The sequence below is a fragment of the Cydia pomonella genome, chromosome 14 (assembly GCF_033807575.1).
Source record: "Cydia pomonella isolate Wapato2018A chromosome 14, ilCydPomo1, whole genome shotgun sequence".
NCBI lineage: Eukaryota > Metazoa > Arthropoda > Insecta > Lepidoptera > Tortricidae > Cydia > Cydia pomonella.
In genome coordinates, this window is record NC_084716.1 from 17,193,783 (window position 1) to 17,215,235 (window position 21,453).

At 36.7% G+C, this 21,453-nt stretch overlaps 2 protein-coding genes across 3 annotated transcripts in view; both read right to left on the minus strand.

The window, feature by feature from the left end:
• Positions 1 to 453: 453 nt before the first annotated feature.
• On the minus strand, positions 454 to 10,463 carry LOC133525086 (torso-like protein). Its single transcript, XM_061861330.1, has 5 exons — positions 9,885 to 10,463; positions 6,042 to 6,260; positions 3,621 to 3,915; positions 2,858 to 2,992; positions 454 to 2,293 (listed from the first exon to the last, which is right to left on the minus strand). The coding sequence occupies exons 1-5, from the start codon at positions 9,992 to 9,994 to the stop codon at positions 2,033 to 2,035; spliced, it is 1,020 nt and encodes a 339-aa protein (XP_061717314.1). The 5' UTR covers positions 9,995 to 10,463; the 3' UTR covers positions 454 to 2,032.
• Positions 10,464 to 16,743: 6,280 nt separating this feature from the next.
• Positions 16,744 to 21,453, minus strand: part of LOC133525096 (torso-like protein) — a 94,684-nt gene continuing 89,974 nt past the window's right edge. Inside the window, exons 6-7 of one of the 2 annotated variants that reach the window (XM_061861346.1) lie at positions 19,143 to 19,277; positions 16,744 to 17,851 (exon numbers count right to left, since the gene is read on the minus strand). In XM_061861346.1, the coding sequence (XP_061717330.1) occupies positions 17,591 to 17,851; positions 19,143 to 19,277 (396 nt within the window). In that variant the 3' untranslated portion in view covers positions 16,744 to 17,590. Of the gene's footprint in view, positions 17,852 to 19,142; positions 19,278 to 20,495; positions 20,631 to 21,453 lie in introns of both variants that reach the window. The other variant, XM_061861345.1, reaches the window with a different exon arrangement.

A 21,453-nucleotide genomic window follows, 5' to 3' on the forward strand; every position in this document is an offset into this window, starting at 1 on the left:
AATACAAAACGTCGAACTGTGCAGCGCCATCTGTTTGAACTGTCAAACTAAAGGGCACGATTTCTCTAATAGGGACCGTGCGCGTTGGAGGATCTGCCATCTTGTGGCCTGAATCGGAACAATAAACATGTACATTCACACGTCACGTGTTTTCTTGTGCATAGTAGGTGCTGCCATCTTGTGGGCTACATCGGAACAGTGAACATCACATTTACGCCTCGCGCCTAAAATCTGACGGCTCCTGTGCTGCCTCCTACAGTTCATGCACGCTCCCTATACTGTATACATATTCTACAATCAATAAGTCTTTATTTTTCTTATAAATTGGTGTTATTTCTTATAGTTTATGTCTTGTACCGAATAGCTGAGAGAAATAACGTAAGAAATAGCTATGGTAATACGTAATAAAATACTCTGAGCTTCAATTATATTTCGTGGAAATAAAATATACTATTACTAATAAAATGTTTATTTTATTTTCAATACTGTACACTTAAATCAAATTAATTTACAATTTATTCCTCAAAGCCAGAAAATAACTGTGGCTTTAAAGTAATATAAAGACAATTGGAAGTGTTTTCTTAAAACTAGTAATTGGGTCAAACTACTTTTCGTTCTCGTATTTCTGACCACTCAGTCACACGTCTATTTTTGTCTTTTATCAAATAAATAAAAAAGTTGAGTGCTATTGTCTCTCTAGCTGTAGATTCATTCATTTGAAAAAATTAAAAAAAAATCAACGCATACAAAAAGCTCCACTCCGTCACATTGGGGATAAAAAACAAGAAAACGAATAGAATTTTGACCCAATTAATGCTTTTAGCAATAAATTGACATTTTTTAAAATAAATCACTGGTACTTTTAAATAAAAAACTGTGCATATACATAAGAAAGTTTGTTCTTGTCTCTTGGCATACACGAATAATCCGAGTGGTTTGTGATATAGAGTCCGTATAATCTAACTTTACACAGACTTTAATAAAAAAAAGTGAAGAAGTTTAAACGTCATATTTTCATAGATATTTGACATTAATACCTTCCACACCTTCATTGCAAATGCCACGCAGAGTTAGCTTGGCTAGCTTCGCAGAGGTAGCTTCCGTAAAGGGGGTATTCATATCTGTATCATTACTCCCAACTTATCTCTTAAAATATATAGTATTTAAAAAAAACTTTTTTTGACTATCTAAATAACGGTTAAGCATTAACTTCCCGCAACTTCATATCATTCTCAACTATCTCTAGATATTTTTTTCTCTTCTCATCTTTAATAACGGAGCTAGGGTCTTAAGCGACTGCCCCAATAACGTTTAGTCGTCTAACTGGATCGTTGTTAAAGAAAAATCGAAACTTAGTCAGTAGGAAAAGAGGTATCCCGTCTTTCTTGAGTTTCTTCGCAATTAATCTATTTTTAAAATGGTTTGTGTAGCTAAAAAATTAAGCATGAACTTCCCACAGCTTCATTGTCAACCACCTCTGCATATGTTTTAATCTTCCCTTCATCTTTAAACAAAATAGCTAGGGTCTTTAGCCTTGCTATAGTAACACTGAAAGAGAGGTATGGGCATTGTGAATGTCATCTTGCTTTGTGTGGTAGGGCACAGCCAGTAGATGTCATTCCAGATCTAGAGCAGAGCCCAACTGGGGAAGTACCTCCACCTTACAGAAAACAGCAGCCAAATAACACTAGACCCTACTCATAGTGTTGTGTTCCTGCCGGTGAGTAAGGTTGCCAGAGCTCATCGAGGGGGGGGGGCGGGTTTCGGGTCGGCAACGCACATGTAACTCCTCTGGAGTTGCAGGCGTACATAGGCTACGGAGACTGCTTACCATCAGGCGGGCCGTATGCTTGTTTGCCACCGACATAGTATAAAAAAAACCACTGCGTTGTCTAACACACGATTAAGGGTTAGAATTGGATCGTTATTGAAGAAAAATCGAAGCTTAGTCAGTAGGAAAAGTACTAGCAAAAGAGTTCATGAGTTTCTTCGCAATTTATCTATTTTTTAAATGGTTTATGTAGCTAAAAAGTTAAGCATTAACTTCCCACAGCTTCATATCATTCTCAACCACCTCTACATATTTTTTTCTCTTTTGCTCATCTTTAAATAACGGGGCCAGGGTCTTAAGCGACAGCCCTAATAACGCTCCGTCGTCTAGCATACGGTTGAGGGCCAATATTAATGCGTTGTTGTAGAAAAGGCGCAGTAAACTTGGTCGGTAGTAGAGGTATTGGCTGTCGAGGAGGTTTCGTCGGGCCCAGGCTTCTAAGGTTTTGTTGCCGCTTGCTATCTGTAATTGAATTGACACTAGTTACTGAATACGATACGCCAATTTCGATTAAAAGTTGAAATTTTTTCGTAGTTTTTATTTCCTAAAGAAATTGACAAACCCCATACATGTCACAATGAGGAAACCGGCATTTTTAACTTTTTTACTATTGCGTTGCTAAGCGTTCTAATCGAACTGAGATTCTGTCAATTGATATGTTGCCAATTTGCCGCCGCGTTGTGATCAAATCTAGTTCCATTCGTGGCGGGTTGGCGTATGGTCATACTGTATGAAATACCTACTTATTCAATGAACTGGTCAACCTAATACAAGCTTCCATTTTGAACAGTTCCACTCGTACAATCAAATAGAGACAGCCAACAGAAGTAAGGATGTGTTCTGATATATTTGGCCGTCACTATGGTCACTATGCGGACTGTACCTGAAGGTTTGTTTTCTTAGCATTTTCCAGGTTTTATCCTAAAGAGTTCGTGGTCTGCTTTGGCATTCTAAGTCCAGGAATAGACTAGATTTCCCCCTGAATTCAAACACTATTGAGGTGATGTGAACCATACGAGTACGTACCCTAATATTTCCCACTTGTCTAAGGAAGTTGGACGCGAAGTGGGATCTCAATCTGTCCGAGTTGTCAGTATGATGTTTCCGGTCCCTCACGTACGAACGCAGCATGTTGTACCCATACCGCTTAAACTTGAACACCTACAACAGAAAATTAAACTTATTGAACTGCGCGTTGGGGTATGTAATCGTTTAGTCTAGATCGAAAGCTTAAAATTGACATTGACGCTTCATGCCAATAAGCAGCACTTTCGTAGTTCATGTAGGTGCGCTTTCTTGGGTGTTGGATGGTCTGCCATCTCGAGACCTATATTGGAAACTTAAACTTGACATTAGCGCTTGGTGTAAGCCGATTTTTGTTGAAAGACGAAGAGAGTCAACACTTTTAATGACTTGTCTGGATTGGAAAAATGTGAAGTACCTAGCATTCCGTACTGCCACTGATCTGCTCCTGCTCCTGCAAATCTATTCCCAGCTCTCTATAGTAAACTTGGATATTTTCAAATCAAGAGTGAATAGACATTGCTCCATCCTAGACCGCATCGGCACTTTGCATCAGGTGAGATTGCGGTCAAATAACCAATAAAAAATGTATTTTTTTTTTTCAATATCTTTGACTAGTATTTTCCGCTCCGGCTTTGAACGATAGTTCCGAGAGGCAGATAATACTAATACCAGTGTGTGTATGTAAAAAATATTGCGTTTTCGATAGTAAATATCATCCCATTACAAAAAAAAAGAGAAACAAATGAGATAAGAAGATAATTACCTGATACACAAAATTTCCCGTCACATAAGAATCTATATAATGCGTCCCATAACTCCTCATAAACTTCCTGATATCCGCCACGTCGCTCCCATTCATGGCGCTCATCGCCTTCTCCACATAGCTCTTGACAGCCACGTGGTCCAAACTGTCAATCTTGACGGTCTTGTGTACTTTTGACAGCTTGAGTAGCACGTAACAGCAGTTGTCACGGACGAGGTCGACATCTATGCCAAGGGTGCGCATGATTTCGTCTTGGATCCAGTCGCCCATGAACGCTTTCCAGGGTTTGTCTGTTCTGAAATCGAGAAAATGGTAATTTATCAAGGCGTGGTGTCACTTTTTGATATTTAACAAATTTAACACATATCATTAAAAGAATATGGATCAAAATCAAATGGGGTTCTAAAAGGTTTCATTATGTGTCGAAAGATGGCAGTAAATTTACCTGGCTACAAAGTTTTCTTTGACAACACCCCAACGGCCGAACGCGTTAATTAGAATTGACAACTAACCATTACAAATTGAACCGTAAATCGTAACGGACGGTTACAGTTTTCGGTTCAAATTGTAATGATTATTGGTCAATTCTAACGTTCGGCCAACACTGGTTGTAGGGCAAAGATAAACAATGTCAAATTAGATGTCGTGATGATGACCTTGATTTCTCGATCGTGAGTGACAAGTTAGACTTAAGTAGATGATTCATTTAATCATTAATTTTCCTGTGAATCATTCTAAAATTATGTGTTGTTCTTAGAAATTATGTGCATTATCTGAATCGTCCGTTTACGTTATCAGTATGGAAGGCAGAGGCAAGGAACAAAATCTCCATATACCAAAAAGTGTCCGACAAAAAACCATCAATAGGTGGCGCTACAATACCTAGAATACTTGAGAAAAAATCTAATCGTAGACAGCCAGACAATAACGCCTAGGTTTTTAGCTACTCTAGCGCTACTCTGGAGCGATTTGGAACTATTATTTATAGCTGACAGCTGGACACTTTTGCAACAATTCTGCCTAAGCAGTTTCTGTTCCTTGCCTCTACCTTCCATAGTTATCAGCTTTAACTAACTAGGATGACGGAATGTGTAGCGAGATGGCAGGTGTCCATGTGTGTATGATGTGTCATTAACATTAATCTTACTAACTTCTTTGACTCTATTGGACATTGTGTATTATTTTTTATTCTCTTAGTTTTTAAGATGACGATCGTGTGCTAAAGTTGACAAGCCGGCAAAAACCGTTTGTCCCTTACCATCATACCGATACGTCGGAAAAGGACAAACGATTATTAGATGCTTGTCAACTTTAGCACACGTTTATGATTATGATAAGGGGGCTAATTTTTAAGTTGACATGATTTTACATTGTTTACTTATTTAATATTTTGCATTATTTCCATTTTTGACATTTAAATTGGAATATATCTGATGATCTTAATATAAATTCGTCTAGATTGACATTTGTACTGTAATTTATTATGATGAAATAAATCAAATCTGTTACCTTTATTATATATATATATAATAAAGGATCTCGGAAACGGCTCGGTTTGCTCGGCGAGGCTAATAATCTCTTGGAAAACGCGCATTTTTAAGTTTTTATATCTTTTCTGAGCAATACTCGGTCTCCCAGATATTATACTTCATACAATTAAAACTTTTTAATTGATTTTCTAAATGAAAATGCACAGTAAACGACGACATAGTTTGACATGAGAATTTTCTGTTTTTCGATGTCCAACCACAAGTAGCTATGGCGTCGTTCCACAGTGCCACGCGGATTTTAAACGACTTTCTTAGCCATTGACAATTCGACCTGCTGTCATAAACATCAAAGACCATAGAAAACATACAGTGCCTTTTCTTTATTTCAGGTAAACATCTGTAACTTACAGCTAACAAGCCAAAGCGTTACAAATATTAATTAATACATACTAACATTACAATGATTTAAGACTAACAGAGTAGCCTTGAGTATTTCACCTCGCCCCAGCACAGCGTTTAGCAGCGTGCTGCAGTTTGGCAGCGTGAATGTCACACCTCTGTAATTGCAGGGGTCCATGTCTACGGTAACTCCAGACAGGCGGCAATTTGCCACTGATGTGGTGGAAAAAAAAAACAATAAAAAAAGTAAAATTCTTACCATTTGCTTCGTATCCATTGAAAGTCTCTCACAGCAACATGTTCACCCTGTCTTCTCCCGTTGTCTTGCTGCTTGCATTAAGGGCTTTGATGTAGGTAATTAAATAAAAGTAAAATTACCCCTCAATCTAAAAATTCTTGAAGTATCCATCGAGCAACTCATCAAAGGTCTCACACAGCAATATATTCATTTCCTCTTGTTTTCTCCCAGCGCCTCCTAGCTGCTGGCCTTAAGAAAGACTTTAGTGTAAAGAAAAGAAAGTATAACTCTTACCCTTCAATCTGAAAATTCTGGAAGTATCCATCAAGCAGCTCATCAAAGGTCTCACACAGCAGTATGTTCATCTCCACCCGGTCTTCGCCCGGGGTTTCCTTGCTGCTGGCATTGAGGAAGACCTTAATGTTCTTCTCGCTGAAGGGCTCGGGGAACTCGTCTTCATCGTCGTCGTAGTCGGCTGAGATCACTTGGGTTACTTGGGAGAGGTCGCCGTAGCTAGAAAACAGTTTGCTAAATATAAGTACATACACAACCAGCTAGAACAACATCACAGACAACAATACGATAAGTACTGAAATGAAAACATATAGGCAAACCAAAAGATATTCTACTAAAATTAAACCACAAGCTCACTAAAATACTACTGAAAACACCAAGAAGTCAACTACCTAAAATAGTAGGATTAATAACAGAACATAACACACTAAACAAACACCTACATAATAGATATGGGTAAAAGTGGTAAAAATAACACTACTAACAGCCCCATGTGCAGGGCGTGCATGGAAGAAGAGGAAACATCAAAACATATTCTCCAAGACTGTAAACAGGTAGAAGTATATAGGAGCAAATACCTAGGGAATCCGTGCACACTAAAGGAGGCAGTTAGCAACCTGAAAACATTGCTAGGCTTCGAGGAGGAGGGGTGGGGTGGTTAGAGTAGCGCTACCTCGTTTCACGCAAAATAGGCACAATGGATGTCGATTCGCGGAAAATGCCCAGCAAAACTAACTAAGTACCTAGATAAAAAAGTGCTTTTTAAATTTACTTTTGGGAACGCAGTAGGGCAGTGCGGTCTTACGTACAGTCGTGTTCAGAAACATCTTTGCCAACGTTCTAAAAATACATTTACACGCCTCTATGACACAGACAATTAGGTCGTGTAAATAAATTTTTGGGGGTTATAGTATTAGGGGTTACGGTAACGACAGGTACGAAACTACAGCAAATTGTTCGCCAGAGGTAAAGAAGTAGGTACCTATTACTGTAAAGTCAGATCAGCTTGGCTTTTGATCTCGAAGAGATGGCGCATTAACTACATTACCCCCTTGCCGTTAATCACTATCGCGTCCGTGTATTTTTTGCTTTCAAGAGTCGATTAGACTCATTTTGATTCGCTTTCCGACTTTCTCGATGTTGGTAGTGCTCATCAGCCTTACATTTGGTAGGTATATGCTAAAGTTTTGTATTTAATAATCGCAAAATGAACCGACTTAACTTTTAATTCATGTGTTCTAAGTATCAAATCGCTTCGTTATCAATTCCATGTAAAAACGTAATTTAGCCAATATGGACGACATTATCATATTTTAACTCAACAGATGCCAGGCCAAGTTCGTGAAGTAACCTTGTGTCTGTTTCGAATCTACGTATTTGGGAGATAAGTTTATTGCTACAGAGATTTGAGATATTTGACTGACAGTCTGCGTGCTCTATCACCTGACTGTAATAAAATAAGATTAATGAGCAATTAACAAATTGTGAAATATTGATGCGAGTCGCGACAAGTAACGAGTTGAATTTTCTTCTTTGTTCATTAATTACATACCTATATACTGTGGCAAAAAAGACGCGAAATTAATATTTCTACTTGAGGTCAATACTTCGGGCCTTCTTCTTCCTCGTATTGTCCCGGCATTTTTGCCACGGCTCATGGGAGTCTGGGGTCCGCTTGACAACTAATCCCCAGGATTGGCGTAGGCACTAGTTTTTACGTAAGCGACTGCCATCTGACCTTCCAACCAGAGGGTAAACTAGGCCTTATCGGGAGTAGTCCGGTTTCCTCACGATGTTTTCCTTCACCGAAGGCGCGACTGGTAAATATCAAATTATATTTTGTACGTAAACTCCGAAAAACTCATTGGTACGAGCCGAGGTTTGAACCCGCGACCTCCAGATTGAAAGTCGCACGCTCTTAGCGCTAGGCCACCAGCGCTTCTTAACAACACTTCGCGCCTACATTTTTTATATTTCTACTGACGGAAATGGCTTGCCAAACTATATATCTCATGACCAGAGGGTCGTTTTAAAACCGCATGTACCATTGACATATATCTAAAGGACGGGCCTTACGGGCAATGGGGCCAGTACAGCGGTGTCACGCACACGAATTCAATCCAATCGTGAAGTCTAACGCCACAACGCGATTGGTTGACGAGTTCGCACCACGCGCGCGATTGTTCGCAACTAGTTGCGTTAGACTGCGCTATTGGCTCGAATTCACTTGTGACACAATTGTACTAGGTAGCACCATTCTTAATCAGGCGTAACGCCCGTCCTTTGATATATATGTCAATGGCAAGTAAGATTATGGGACATCTTTTTAAAACAGACAGGTTTTTACTTGACAGTTGCCAACCCCATTATGGGAGGCTAAAATAAACATTTAAACAATGGTTAAATTTATAAAATTGTAACTTATAGTTTTATAAAAATAGCTGCAATGGATAACGTTCGCCTGATATGATGATGATAATTTAATTTTTTCAATATCTTACTAATGAATAATTCTACTTTTAAAAATATTTGGATTACATATTGTGAATTGTACTAAAGCAAGGAAGTTAGTCATATGAATCGTGACTAAGACACTTACCTACCTATAATTACTTCCTATTAAGGATTTACACAACCATTTCGTGAATTTCCTTATTCAAAATAAAATATATCGATGAATGACGACAATTATGAACTAAGTTCTCTTTGACTCTTTGTATAATTTCCCCAATTCAAAAAGGGGTAAAACCCAAATGCTGTCATCCTCGCGGAGAAATCACAGTCTGACTAACCTATAGAAAATGCGACAAAAATATCGCAATTAATTGTCAAGCAAGTAGTTAGTATTAATCATAATCGTTACGGAAAAAAAAATACATTTTCCGACTGACTATTTACAAATATGGGAGGAAGACTAATTCCTCCTTTTAGCGCGAGGGAAAGCTTGTATGCAAAAGAATCTTGTATAAGAAGATTTTTTTACCTACTGGTTTGGACTGTCTGGCCTTTCTAATTGATACTATTAGAAAAATACGGGTAGTTTATCTCGCGCACGAGATACTTTCGCCCCGTACTCATGCTAAGTCTACTGATCCCTGTCTCTATTGAACATGATCTTTTTTTGACAACTTGGCGCCACCGTAGGCCGCATTATCGTTCACCACCAGGTGAGATCGTGGTCAAACGCCTGCCTATACTTCATAAAAAATAAAACTCAAGATTTCACATTAATCTCTCTTGCGGAACCTAAATAAGAGAAGGGGAATATTAAGGGTGTCATTTTAGTTTTGGAAATATAAACCCAAGAATGAGTGCGGTTCTAGCTTTTCCGAAAGCGACAGCCACTTGCCCTTCCAGCCGGGGCGTAGTCAAGATGACAAACTTCAATCGAAACTTGAAATTGTGAGAATATAATCACCTCACTTTTCGTAGCGTCTGTCATCCCTATACGTTTTTTGTTGGGGTATCTTGCTAGGCCCCTAGAACAGCTAGGCGTTACTGGGACATGTACCGGTTCCCGCACGATATGTTTTCCTTCAACGAAAAGTGACTGGTATACAGCGAGGATATTTCGTAAGTACTTATATATGTGAAATTAAAACTTATTGACACGAGCTGGGGTTCGAACCGTGGACCTCTGGTTTTAAAGCACCAGCATGCGACTAATTAAGGCTACCAACGTTTACCTACAGCAAAAATATTAAAATAAAAATAAACGAAGTTAAGGCTTCTTGTTTGATCCAATTACACGACAATAACTACTTAAACCTAATTTACATATCGCTTAGTAATCGGAGTGCACCTGATCTTATTACAATTGCACAAAACAAAATAAAAACTTACTTGGCAAACACATTTATAGCATTTCCTATACTCAAACTATATCCTAAGTCACTGTCATCACTCGCACTAAACGCCACGCGTAAACAAATTATGAAAAGCACCGTAAACATTTTCAAAAATGCGTGAAAAACTGTAACAATATTTGAAACTCCTCGCCGCGTGGAAGCGGTATGTACACTGAGGTTTTTTCACATTTTGCTAATGATGTACATAAGTAAACACATTGTGAACTTGACCTACGAGATTAGACTGAGCATCGTGCTCTATGCTATACTATTTTAACGCAATTCATTATTGTAAATGAAGTCATTTATTGAGGAAACTCGTTCGAGCAGTGTGTAGTTTGGTATCGTATGCATATTGTGACACTATTATATAAATATATAGCTGTTATCAATACTTATTGAAAATAAGCGAGCGCGTGTAACTTTGGTATTCACTATTCGACGAATATTAGTAGGTACATTTCGCATTGGTTTGTCAAACTGAAATCACACATAATGTGTATGAATAAGCCTCATCAACGCTACTTTATTATACTTATTTATAATGTATCCTCACTTTGTATGAAAATATCGAAATGATTTTTACTTGCACTAGTTCGTAAGGACTAGCTACGGTCGTGATAAATTTTGGAATCTTTCACTTGCTCGGATGTCAATATTATGATTAACACGAAGAGTTAAAGCTAAGCTTGGTCCTCCATACAAACGTAGTTACGCTCTCATTTTAAAATGACTAGCTAGATTGCTTTTAAACTTTGTACTTACAATAGGATAAGGTATATCTATGCCTGTAATTAGTTTATGTAGCTTCAGATACCATAGTTAAAAAAATACAGCGAATTTAAGTTCTTCATACAAAAAGTTTTTGCTTTATTTCGTTTGTCTTATAAACGAGCTGTATAAACTAATTATAGGACTAGATATACCTCATGTGCAATGTTTCATTAATATCCAACACGTAGTTTTAAAATGAGAACGAAGCTCCGTTTGTATGGGAAGGTGAAATTCGGCCAAGTTTGCCGGGGACTCTTAAACAACAACTTTGATCCTGTATAAAAAAAATAACTACTAGTCTCTGTGAAGAGCAAAAAAATTTTTTTTAATACATAGTTGCCTCCAGTGCATTTAATTGCGAAGCCATAGGTATGACTTAGGTTAGGTAGGTATAGGTATCTCTGTACATACCTAATATGTATGAGTAGATAAATCGGTCAAATACCTCGATATTTGCTATTGTTATAATAGCAAAAAATATGATATCTTATTTAGTAACTAAAGGTTGTGGACTTGTTTTTATTTGTTCATGATATCATATACGATCTCTCACAAGCGATATTGAACCTTCCTGGCGCCAACCGTCAGGTTATATCCGCGCTGTAGGTCCAACGCCGAAGAGGGATTAATCCGTCACAGATCAACATAGACCTACGTGCATATGCATAAAGTTCAGTTTTGCCACTTCGGTGACGTGGCGTCCGAGGCACAGCTTTTGTGTTTGATACGGCGTCGAAAAGGTTAAAGTATAGTTAAACTTTATAAGATACCTAAACATAAAGGGCGGGTTGACACTTTCAAGTAGAAGTATTTGATTATGAAGCTGCCATATGGGACCAGTTAAGCCATTATGGGATCCGTGGAAATGCTCTAAACCTTATGAAATCATACTTAGAAAGCAGGGTACAATACACAGAACTGACACAGATATGCCAATATACAAAAAATGAAATAACATTCACTTCTGATCGAAGAAATATTCTGTACGGGGTACCACAAGGTAGTATATTGGGTCCATTATTATTCTTAGTGTATGTAAACGACATTGTTAAAGCTAGTCAGTATCCAATGGTACTATATGCTGATGATAGCACCGTTATTATAGAGAAAAACAACGATATAGACTATGAAAATGCAATTAATACAGATTTAAGACATATTATTGAATGGTTAGAATGTAATAATTTAAAAATTAATTTAGAAAAAACTAAGATTATGCAGTTTAGTCAAAGGAAAAAAGCGCCAACACTTAATATTACATATCAAGGCAAACGTGTTGATAAAGTGCGTGTAACAAAATTTCTAGGCCTTTCAATCGATAGCGATATGTCGTGGAAGACGCATTCCGAAGAAGTATGTAAGAAACTATACCGATTTTCATATGCTCTATACAGATTAGCGAAAACTACCGACCGTAGCACCGTACTAACTGCCTATCATGGATTTGTTTCATCAACTCTACGTTATGGTTTAGTTTTCTGGGGAAACTCTACATATCGACAATCTTTATTTAGGGCACAAAAACGATGCGTAAGGGCTATCTGCGGACTAAACCCTCAGCAAAGTATTATGCCTCTTTTCGAATCGCTAAAGTTACTGACATTCCCATGTCTCTATATTTTCGAATGCTGCGTTTTTGTTAAAAGTAATTTAAACTTTTTTTCGTTTAAAGAGCAAAAGCGAACTTGCAGCCTTCGCCCAAGAAAGCCAGCGCTATTAGTGAGTAGGACTACGACAGCCTTGATGCAAAAAAGCGTACTAGTGATGGCACCAAGGATATTTAATAAGTTACCAGAATCATGGCAAACGGCACCAATACAAAAATTGAAGTCCTTATTATTAAATTTTTTATTAGTTAAATGTTATTATAGTGTGACTGATTATTTTAATGATATTGACATATGCCAAATGTAATTAATTGTAATTTTTTATTTTATTTTATTTTTATTCTCATTATTATTTTTTTAATATATGAATTGACTTATTGAAATATGTTTGCATATGCCAATCTCATAAGCTCATTGCCCGTGTAAATAAATTATTGAATATGTATATAGTTAGATGATAAGAAATTATTTCGTACGCCAAAAGGCACATCATAGCTGTTCCTTAGAATACTGAGTTACCACCTATTTATGTACCTGTGATGAACGAATAAAGAAAGAATTGATTGATTGCCATGTTTATTGCTACCACCGCCCCGTTGGCTGGGTATTTATTCATCCTCATACCCACCTATGACACCCTATGGTGTGGTACCTGAAATGATCCCAATGCTCAATGGCCCGTCACGTAGGGCGGGCACAGATGGGAACTCTGACTGTGCCGTGTTAGAGAATTTTACTTCGAAATGTGAACGCATCAGTTCTGGAATGTACCTACTCTTGCCGGGTTTTTTTCTAAAGACTGGGAAATGGAAGGAATTTAAAAAAAAAAGATCAACAATACGCACATGACACCTTAGCATATAGATACCATACAGCTATGCTTATTGGAACTCTAGGAGGCCTTTAGCCTTACCACGAGTTTGACACTGAAAAATTTTCTATAGTAACTTTCTATGCAACCCGCTCGTCAGTACGAGCTCGCACTAATATGTCAGTATATATTAGCGAGCGAGATGTATTGAAAGAAAGTAACGAAGATGTTAAAGAAAATGTCAGTATCAAATTCGTGATATGGCTACTTATCTGAATACGGTCTTAGTATTTTATCATAATTACCATAGAAAATGATCTACATAACTTCATTAAATTCTTGATTTAGTAGAGCAGTGGGTGACACATTTTATTACAACCATTAATAAACGATTAGATTTATGACTGTCTCCTGATTGATACCTACACAATAAATTGCATCTATTATCTAGCCTACAAAATATACTTATATACCATAATTTAATCATCCTTATTTTTTTACGACGCTCAGCACTTGTCAACTGCTTGCAATTGAACCCCTCTGTAGGTACTGAGGGCCTACCGCGAAAAACGTTAATCGTGTTGCCTCTCTATCGCACTTATAAATTTGTACGTAAGTGTGACAGAGAGGCAACACGTCGAACGTGGTTCCGTGGTAGGCCATCTGGTACCGTATGACCTAAACATTAACCGGTTTGAGTAATTGTTTTTTCGTATATTTCTTCAATATTTTTTTTAATTAAGCCCAACCAAAAGACAATTGAGCCGTAAACCGTAACAGACACGACACACACACACACACGCACGCACACACACACGCACACACACACACACACACACACTCTCACACACACACACACACACACACACACACACACACACACACACACACACACACACACACACACAGTTACAGCTTGCGGTTCAATTTGTAATGGTAATTGTCAGCCAACACTGCTATCTATCATAGGCACCATCATTCGACGAAGCAAGAGGTATAATCCCAGTATTTACCTCGGTACTTACATACTTAAATATTTCTGATACTAAAATGATGGACCGTTTGCCTCAATTTGACCAGTGACCAACCGAACTAACTGACTAACATTTTTGTATCTAAGGTATAAACACAGCTTATACCTACAATGGTTAAAAAGAGCGTGACTATAAGCATTAACTCCAAATAATCGTTATCAGTGTAAAGGGGGCCATTGTCTGCCATAGAGCGTTCTCAAAGCCTACAGTCTGATAGCGTGTCATTCACCTTCTAACGTCTGCGATTTTACGACAGATTAATCTAGAAAATTATACAAAATTAGTACCTGCTTACGTAGCCATCCCACCTTATTTATTTCAAGCAAATTTATGCAATTTTATAATAGAATATGCGATCAATTGATGTGAAATCAACTGCCTGTTTTCCCTTTCTTTGTGTTGTTTTTTTGCAACCAATTTAAGCAAAGTTGAATTACCTATTTTGTTAAAATATGCTTACGACTAAATAAATAAATCAAAGTTAAAGTTTACAGGTGTTTTTGTTCTTTAATCCCTCGATTACTTTAGCATACCTTGTGTTGACTATTCCTTAACACAGTATTTAGCATTCCTATTAGACTTGACGGCCTAGGCTATACAGGCTATATAGGCAGGGGCCTATAATGGTCCCGGGATCAAATCTTGGTAAGTTATTCGTGTGATGAGCACGGATATCTGTTCCTGAGTCATGGGTGTTTTCTATGTATGTATTAGTAAATATTTATACATTATATATATATCGTTGCTAAGTACCCTCAATACGAGCTTTATCGAGCTTACTGTGGGAATTAGAATTATTAACAATTTGTGTAACAATGTCCTATAATATTTATTAGACTTAATATATTTATCGGTTAATTCTCTGATGGCATAGGTTATCATCACCCGCGCAATTCTCTAGTCTCCGTAATTCGGCTATTTTGGCTATCACTAAACAAATTGAACCTTATTAAATACGTTATAAGGTTCAATTTGTCCAGAACCGATCGAAGTAACTGAAGTATTGAGAATATCCGCGCAATTTGACAACCTTGATCGCGACGAATCCTTAGTTTCGTAATTTAAATCAGAGTCCAATATTAAAAAATAAAAGCAACACAATTAATTGTCAAGAACTGGCGTGAAACGTCAATAAACATTGTCCACTAAGGGCAACTTTGCCCACATAAGAAGAATAAAATTATCAAGGATATATGCAAACTCTGATTTTTAAATGCGTTATAGTTAACTATTTGAACTTTGAAGTTTGAAGGTACTACCACTACCGGTGTCAATCCTGAGATACTAGTTTTAAAACCTCAAAAAAATACCGGATTAAAATGAGTGTGAAACATTGTAAATTAAAATATGAAAATTAAACAATTTTCCAGTCATAAATCAATTTATTCCTTTAACTTTTTAATTAATTACCAAAAAATATTTACACCGTTCCTTATTGGACTAATTATACGTAAAAATAAATGCATTCTCAAGTTTGATCCCGCATTGCGTTACAACACTAAATTGCACGATTTGCTATCTTAGTCTATCTTTTGGACGAATATGAGAAGGAGAATCATAAACCAACAATTATCATTTCAAGTACAGCTTGTGACGATTAACAAACATCGTTCTAGGTAACTTTTTTAATTGCATGTCAGATGACTTTAAAATATTTAAAACGCAAAATTGTTGAATGTAGTATAGATCGTGTCATTCACAACGCTTGACTCGTATTGACATGTTATTAAAGATTAAATTTGACAAATCTGCGCGCCATCGTGGATGGCACGAACTATACGTATGTCCACTTCATCACAAAAATAAAAAAATACCATCATCATAAATAATAAATAATAAATAAATAAATAAATAAATATTATAGGACATTATTACCCAAATTGACTAAGTCCCACAGTAAGCTCAATAAGGCTTGTGTTGAGGGTACTTAGACAACGATATATATAATATATAAATATCTATAAATACTTAGATACATAGAAAACACCCATGACTCAGGAACAAATATCCATGCTCATCACACAAATACATGCCCTTACCAGGATTTGAACCCGGGACCATCAGCGTCGTAGGCAGGGTCACTACCCACTAGGCCAAACCGGTCGTCAAAATCATATATAGGATCATTTCAAAAATCTAACTTTACGTAAAATTTAAGTAGGTATTCGAATAATTCTAAGTCAGGTTGAACATGTTGTTATACCAAATATGAAGAAAACAAAAAGGTTAAGTGACGTTGAGTCAAGCTGTAGTTGAGCATCACTAGAAAGTATTCGCAACTATTTAGTTACAAATATCTATTTGCAAAGGCACATTTTATAATTATTCTAAAATGTCTTCACCTACGATTTTGAGCAAAAGCCCCATAACAATGTGAACAACATGCAACATTATAATTAACTTATAGGTATTTCGTATTTAGAATGGCTTAGCAGTGTTTTACTTATTCGAAATTCATTTGACAAAATTAAATTACTTACAACAACTAAAACTTATATGTATAAGTAGTTCGTTCAATTCACTGCATCTACATTGTCATTTTTATATCTATAATCACATTTAATATTATACCTAATTTGTATTTATATAATATTTATATGTAAAGGAAAAAATATAAATTCACAAATATATCGTTCATTATAATCATTATTTGGTAAATTCGAGATTGGATCACAAAATAGGAAGATGAGATTTTAAATTATATTCCAAACACCATTATGTTTTAATTTACGTCCAATTGTAGATATCAAATGAAAAACTTTTGTACTTAAACATGAAATGGCAGTACACATAAAATGGAAAACGAGCATACACACATTGTCTCCAGAATAACAAGACAAAATTGTAAAATTCATTTAAATTGCATAATTCCGTTTTCTATTTGGTCGGAAAGATTTTAACATGAAATGGCAATACACATAAGATGGAAAACGAGCATACACACATTGTCTTCAGAATAACAAGACAAAATTGTAAAATTCATTTAAATTGCATAATTCCGTTTTCTATTTGGTCGGAAGGTTTTTAGCACCAATTTAATATTGAATTATTTTTTATTTATTGCATACGTATTAAAATACATCGTTCATTGGCTTACAGTTAAACCCGTTTAACATAGTTGGAAAATAACCATTGAATAAAGCATCAATTAAGCAGTTAATTGTAACATTGGTATACAGTTTTTTTTTTAATAATATTAAAGTGTTGATACGTAAGGGTAGGTTAGATTAGGTGATATAAATATAAAGGATTAAAACGTTGAAACTTAAATACCTGCAATTAAGGCAGAAACATTTCAGATAAAAAATATCATGTAATAGGATAAATATTTATAATTGAAAATACTTATCTCGAAATTCATATAATTCATTTCATATAATGTGTGCGTAGGAATAAATGGCGTTTTAAAAATATTCAAACCAAACTAAACGACTTTAACTGTATACAATCTTATTAAACCTAAAAATACCATTCATCACATATTACTCTCCCACAATTTCAAATAATTGTCTATAACCTCCTCAAACCACCGTTTCTTCCTCACGTCCTTGAACGCCGGCGATAACGTCTTCAGTTCCAACTGCAACAGGGCCTCGTTGCCCAGCAACGAGTCCAGGTTGCGGAGGAGGGACGGCTCGCCGTGCAGTTTGAGCAGACTGGGGTACGAAAATATGTAGTAGTGCACCCTGAGTCGCTTCATGGCCCAGTTTTCTACTGTTTTGTTGCCGCTGGCCACCTGCAAAAAATAAAGTATTAGATGACACTATGGTTTTAATTTAGTTTTTGATGTCCGTTAATCTAGGTAACTTTAGCACTAAAGGGTAACCATTATACGGTTTCATTCGTCAATATAAAACAAAAAAGTAAGCAGTGGAACCTACCTACTGGCAGGGCCCGGATTTCCGCCTAGCCCCACAAGGACCGGGCCTAGGGTTCCAGGCAACCTGGCAATGGTTTTGAGTTGGAGAAGGGGGGTCCCTATAAATTCGAAGGGCCATACCAAGTGCCTAAGGGCCCTAGATCTCTAAATCCGGGCCTACTGAGCAAAGTTAAGTTTTTTTTACCTAATTATTAATAATATTTTTAAGAACAAAATTGACGAAAAAATGTATGTATAAGAGTCGATAACAATGGAATGATAAGATTAGGTAAATAAAAGTAGAATGCTTGCGATATAGTTTAGTCAATGATAATGTAAAAAATTAAGACACATTTTTCTCTTTATGATATGATAAATGCAAACTGAAAATATGATTGCTTATTTCATTTGTGTAAAAGAATTCATTATTCAGTCCTTTCGCAGGTTACAGATTTAGACTATAAAATGATAAAACGAAGTCTCTCGTGTTGCGAAAGTTGAAACTAGCGAATGCTCCCTGTACTGAATTAGTATGGCGAGAACTGGGAATTCCCTGGTAGAGACACAGTAAGTACACACAATCCATATTAATGTGACTTGAGCAGAACATCGAACATTGTCAGCACCTTTAGACGTGTGCTATACTTGGCTCGCGACATAAATTCCTTTTCTAACCGAGTTCTATTAAACAAATGAGAACAGGCGTGAGATCTAGCAACTTTGCCTACGGATGTTTGCGTTCACGCGATAAGCTAAGCTTTATAATTAGGTATGTGCTGTAGAATGTAGGTCAACTCCAAAATTTGGTATGATATCTATGATGACTGATTGTCACTAGACAAACACACTATTCAGAAAGAACAAAGAACTCTCCGTCCGCTAAATATATTTTAACCAAAAAATACCAACAAATAACAATTTATAAAAATCTGATTAGCAAAGTCTTGCTAATGGATTTATGTCTGATTAGAATTTGGTTAACAGAAGTTGCACTTATCAAATTCATTTAACTATCCACTAAACATACCGTTTGAACTTATTCACTTGTTTGTCAAATGTAACATACGAGGTGTCTCAAAATATTAGGTAGGTTGACTTTTTTTTTAAATATCCCTATTCAAAACCAAAGTGGGCAAAGTTGCAAGGTCTCACGAAAGATGGCGATTACCTTAATTTGTCCAATATGCTTGGCATGCCAAGGCGAAAAGTAGCCCTCAAGCTCCTTCGCAGTGATATCCGCCACTCCTTTGAGCTTAAGTCTCTCTTTTATCATAGAGTATGCCGTTCTAGAGAACACAAACACCTGGAGTGAGAGCATAGACAAGATTCACGATTTTTATTCTATAAAATTTGCAAGTTTGGAACGTGTACTCCGTTAGCGGGCAAAGTTGGACTGAAACTTCTTTTCGTGTTTGTTTTGTAAATAAGTAAGTTTGGGCCGAAATATTGTGTATTACGTAAATCCAACTACATCACTCATTACTTTTACCATTTTTTACTAAGAATAATATTCGAACTTAATCATAAACAATAAAAATAGCGACGGCAATAGTGTAAGATAGCAAACATCACTACACCGTATAAAACAAAGTCCCTCGCCGCGTCTGTCTGTGTGTATATATGTTCGCGATAAACTCAAAAACAACTGAACGGATTTTCACCTATCTGTGATTCTTGAGGAAGGTTTAGGTGTAAGTATAATTTGTTAAGGTTTTGTGTAACCCGTGCGAAGCCGGGACGGGTCGCTAGTTTTGCACAAATTAGAGGATCAATTAATAACATAGATGCTTAAAGCAAGTAAATAAAGCAAAATTAAATAACTAGATTTGCTCAGTTTACTGCAGACAAATTACTTGGTTTGGTTTTTTTTTTTTTCTTTTTTTCTTATTGCTCGTACTATTTTGCTCTTTCACTTAATTTTTACCTTTAATTAGGAATACAGAGAGAGGCGAGAACGACAAGCGAGTTGCGATGAATGGCGGGTTGCAATGGTAAGAAGTAATGATGACTGTCCCAATTTAATGTAAAAGTGGTGTGGCATGTGATGGGTAGATTTAAAGTTTGAAATATTTGAATGGCCAGGCTTGCTCGAAAATGGTCAGAAAATGATGAACACAGAAAAGAAGTTTTGATGACGCACATGATGGAAAGCATCGTCATGAGAAATGATGATGATCCATATTTTAAAACACTCGAAGGAAAACTCTATCGCAATTATGAACTAAAGGAAACTTTTACGTTACAATTTATTGAAGTATACTTAATTACAAAGTACCAAGGTCGCTTTTCCCAACCAGCTAAGCAAAATTTAACTACAGCGCCATCTCCTTTCGTTGTAGGTACCGAACTGTAGTTCCCAACTTGTTTTTTTACTTGACGTTCGGCTACTCGCCGCAAGATGGCGCTGTTGGTCATTATTTCTTATCAGAAACATAGATGGCGCTACTGAGTCTAAGCAGTTCAGAGAGTATTCGATAGAATTTTCCATTATTTCAAGTGCAGTAACAGCGTCCGTCCAAACCTTGACCGTGCCGATGTGTTCGGCGAAGAACGGCGAGAAGAAGTTGTTGATCTCCGCCGGCGGGATGTTAGTGACGCCTTTGGACTTCACACGGTCTTTGATACGGGAATACACGCTCCGTGAGAACACGAATACCTGGGTATAGTTATAAAAAGGTGAGAAGTTAAAAGGATTGCGCGTGAGCTACACATACAATCTCACAGTGGAAAATAGGTGTTATATTAAGTTAATAAGTCGTTTTCTTAATGATGAATTCTTTGAACTTCACACTACACGAAAATACATTAAATTAAGTAAACTAAGTAGGTAAATTATACATTAAGTAGGTAAGTATATATTTATAGCTGTACCTACATTATTTACAATTTAAAAAGCATTCAAATATCTCAGGTATCATGCAAAACTTTTGTGCGGCAATTAAGTATCTAAGTAAAATAGTTATATTCTTTGTTTAATTTACCTACCTATTAATTATAACATTAGTTCTCTGTGATAATCTCTAATCTTTAATTCATTTGTTTGAGTGTTCTAAAGATCTAAGTCAAGTTCAACAAACTTGGTTATCGCACTGTTTTGAAAACTGCCCGACTTTCATCAACAATCGTCACGTTTTCGATCACGTCCTGCATCCGTCCTGCTTACACAATATAAGTAGGAAGGAAATGGATGTCACGTGCTGAAACAGTGGCGCAGACACGTGCTTTCTCACGTTTGGAAAAATAGCGATTAACGGCAGGAACCATTTGAGTCCTGAACTCTTGATCTTCATTCAATCGACCGTTGCTCATATAGGTAATATAGGTATGGCGGTCTACATATTGTCGCATCAGTGTGCGAGCGGGACATTACTATATACCATATGCTGTCTCGCTTTGACACCGGTGCGGCGTGTGAATACGCATCGGTGTGATAACCGCATATTCGAGGTCAGGTGGGGTAATAGGAACACTTGGACAAG

What these genes read in the sequence shown, in the direction of transcription:
- LOC133525086 (XM_061861330.1), bottom strand. Translation starts at nt 9,994, where the DNA reads ATGTTTACGGTGCTTTTCATAATTTGTTTACGCGTGGCGTTTAGTGCG. An exon ending in GCTATAAATGTGTTTGCCAA is followed by an intron (nt 6,261 to 9,884) that starts GTAAGTTTTTAT and finishes ACTGTTTTCTAG; the next exon opens with CTACGGCGACCTCTCCCAAG. An exon ending in GACAAGTGGGAAATATTAGG is followed by an intron (nt 2,294 to 2,857) that starts GTACGTACTCGT and finishes ATTCAATTACAG; the next exon opens with ATAGCAAGCGGCAACAAAAC.